A 3,614-nucleotide genomic window follows, 5' to 3' on the forward strand; every position below is an offset into this window, starting at 1 on the left:
TCGCCCAATTATTGAATATTTGTAATCATTAGTAGCCTATGTTTCAGTAGAGTGTAACAGGATAGTAGTGACTCTTGGTTCCAAAACCCTTAGAGAAAGCTGAAATATATTTTAGTGACTATGATTTTGGGGTTAAACTAGTCCATATGATGCAATAGTTGCTATCTGCCACTGAGGGGGCCATGTACACACAAACAGAAGCAGGAAGAGAGTTACAGACAGTGAAGTCTATTAACATTAGGAAGTAGAGTCATTCTGGCTGGTACCTTGGTACTTGACAAACATTTGTGCTCAGGTACCATATAATATACCAGGCAGACTGAAACCATAAACATGGCTCTTCATCTCTCCCTCCTCCTCCTCCTCCTCCTCTTCCTCATCCTCACCCTCATCCTCTTTGTACTCTCAGCAGGTAAGGGTACTATTTCTACGAATTAAGGGCGAAGTCCCCTGGGTCTATTCACCTAAAACACTTTATAATCAATCTCAATCATGAACGAGCTGTGTGTTGGAGCAATGTGATTCATTTTGTATTTTTCCTTTGTACAGATTCTGTTAAATGTTAATTCTAATTTAAATGTGTTTTGTGTTGATGTGTCCACAGTGAGGTATGTGTCTGTGCAGACAGGAGGCTCCATCACCATCCCATGTCACTATGATCTGAATCACATCAACCATGTGAAATACTGGTGTAAAGGATTAGGTTGGGAACTGTGTTCTTATGTGGTACGCACTGACCATCCTAAGAGCAGTAGTAATGCCTTAATCTCTGATGACATCAACAACAGAATCTTCACTATGACCATGACTAACCTGAAGTCACAGGACTCTGAGAATTACAGGTGTGTTGTGGAGATCAATGGAGGAACAGATATCAGGATACAATGGTTCTACCTATCTGTCACTCCAGGTAAGATCCCTTCACTGCTTGTATCTAGTAAAGTAGAATGAATAGTGCTCAGCAATGTCCTATGGATTGTCCTGTAAACCTGCAATGTCAAATACAAAATAATGACCCAATTATAAATATCGTTTTACAACAAATGAAATGATAAATGTGTAACCAGTCTGAAATTCTTAGACAGAGCTATGCTGTATACGTAGGTGCAATAACTGACCATGTTTACAATTACATTGTTTACAAACCACTGAGTAAAACAAGATTATATTTGGGGTCATGATGGGGTAACAGTTGAACTAAACTCGTGAGGCAACTTAAATTATTCAAGAATCAATGGCTATATATAATTATTATGAATTCAAAAGACCAAAAATTGATGTACCAATCACTGACTGCAGCTTTAAGGAATTTGTAAGGAGCCTGTTGTAAAAACACCTTTTTCTTCTCTGAATTCTTGTTTTTTACCTCTGTTTTCAGGTACTCCAGAACTCTATGTGGACCAACAGGAGGTGACTGGAGTAGAAGGAGGGAGTGTCACTGTCCGATGTTACTATAGTAACTCTGGAGATATAAAGTGGTGCAGGATGGGTGGTGATTGTGTGTCGTATTCTGGGACTTTACATGGAACATCAGTGACATTAAAGGATATCAGTCTGGCCAACAACAGAAAAGTCTTAACAGTGACTATGGGTGGACTGAAGATGGAGAACACTGACTGGTATTGGTGTAGAGTGGGAGAACTAGAGTTGCCTGTTCACATCACTGTCAGTCAACAAACTGCAACACAGAGAACCACTACAATGACGTCAAGTGAGTAGATCAATCACATACTTTATGATCAAACATGATTCACTTTGTTTTATCCAGTGGCATCATCTGGAATTCATTGTAATATTAACTATGAATGTGATGTTGCTATACAACCTGACTATCTGGTATACCAGTAATTTCATTGATGCCATTGTTATTTTACCTCACAGCAACCCAAGCTCCAACCAATCAACAACCCTCTGCCTCTCCAACTGCTGAGCCTGTTCAGATTGACAACACAAGTCAAGGAGCTGAAGGGAACATGGAGGACGTCCACCAGAGGTTATTATCACTCATTCAGCTGTATTATCCCACATATTATGGCAATTGTTTCATAATATGAACACAAAGAAACATTACAATTCCATCATACACTACAACAGCTGAAGATAACCAAACACCCTCCCTAATGCATATAGAGACTGTTAGCACTTCCTCTTGGTAGAACATCTCTTTGGAGAAGTAGCATCAATTTTGGTGTTATTCTCACTCGTTTGCAAGGACAAGTTACACACACAAAAAACGTTATTTGTATAGTAATAATCTCAATAATAATCATATAATCTCTTCAATTGCATGGTCTTCTTCCACACATGTGAATATCTAAATAAGTGTTCCATTTATCACAAAAGTTCATACAACAAGTTATTACTTTTTCACAAATGATCAATTTATAATGATCTATTTTAATTGTGTTTTTGATTCAAGTTCTTCTATGTAATCCATCAGGTCATAGATGTGAAAGTCTACTGATTCCTTGGGGCATGTTGGTGGTGGTGACAGCTGGTATCCTAGTCACATGGAAGATGTGGACAAAGCATAGTAAGTAGTCATTTTATGTGAATATAAAAAAGGAGAATAGTTTAGAAAAATATGTATTGACATTGCGACCAACAGTATATTACTTGCCTGTGATTTATCTTGAATGACAGAAAGTATTTAGAGGAATTGTCTATAAGAAATCCATTCAGAGGTATTATTGTACTATAACAAACTCAGAAGTAATTGACATCTCCCTCTTTATTCCAGAGGACAATAAGGCCAAGGACCAGACAACTAACAACTCAGTGGTAGGATACACTTAATTTATTATATTCTATTATTTTCAACCATCTGCTTTTCTGTTCTTGATTTGGGATCATCTACCATTTGAGTCGAGCGTTACCTCTTCAGTTGATTATCGATGACTTTACAAAAAGGTCCCATATTCTAACTGAAACCAATGCTGTTTAAAAGACAGAGAACAGGAGAATTGTCAGTTCACTAAATATATCTCTGACTGCATCCTATCATGGAAACAAACTGTGGTTTAGTTGGTAAATAGACAAGTCCTGTATCTCTTTGCTATATATTTCTTTGCAGTCTGCTGACCCTGAGCAGACATTATATACAGCACAGTGAGCCACACCAGAGAAAGAGCACAGCAGGTACAACTGAATAAACCTGGTTTAGGTCTGTGGAGATCTGGACTAGTACCAATCACTCCATCTCTGCAATGGAGCTAAGGTTCTCTCTCTCTTTCCTCTGCTCCTCTATCTATGTAGTGGTGAGCTTGGGTTCTCACTCACTCTCTCTCTCTCTCTCTCTCCTCTCTCTCTCCTCTTCTCTCTCTCTGCTCTCTCTCTCTCTCTCTCTCTCGCTCCTCTCTCTCTTCTCCTCTTCCCGGTCTCTTCTCTCTCTTTCTCTGCTCCCTCTCATCCTCCATCTCTTCAGTGTGAGCTGGGTTTCTCGCGCTCTCTCTCTCTCTCTCTCTCTCTCTCTCTCTCTCTCTCCTCTCTCTCTCTCTCTCTCTCTCTCTCTCTCTCCTCTCTCTCTCTCTCTCTCTCTCTCTCTCTCTACCTCAATTCCTGCAGTGTAGAGCTGAGTATCTGAAGTTTTATACTCTGTCTTCCTATGCATGTAG

General features: G+C 39.3%; 1 protein-coding gene across 1 annotated transcript; it reads left to right on the top strand.

The window, feature by feature from the left end:
• Window positions 1-333: 333 nt before the first annotated feature.
• On the top strand, window positions 334-2,810 carry LOC311117846 (polymeric immunoglobulin receptor-like; the record flags this gene model as incomplete). Its single annotated transcript, XM_084192755.1, has 6 exons — window positions 334-412; window positions 605-910; window positions 1,379-1,711; window positions 1,882-2,014; window positions 2,457-2,533; window positions 2,741-2,810. 6 exons carry the CDS (start codon window positions 334-336, stop codon window positions 2,794-2,796), a joined length of 984 nt encoding a protein of 327 aa, XP_084048881.1. The 3' UTR covers window positions 2,797-2,810.
• Between the last annotated feature and the right edge of the window lie 804 nt (window positions 2,811-3,614).

The sequence above is a fragment of the Coregonus lavaretus genome (genome assembly GCF_964263955.1).
Source record: "Coregonus lavaretus genome assembly, contig: HAP1_SCAFFOLD_2297, whole genome shotgun sequence".
NCBI lineage: Eukaryota > Metazoa > Chordata > Actinopteri > Salmoniformes > Salmonidae > Coregonus > Coregonus lavaretus.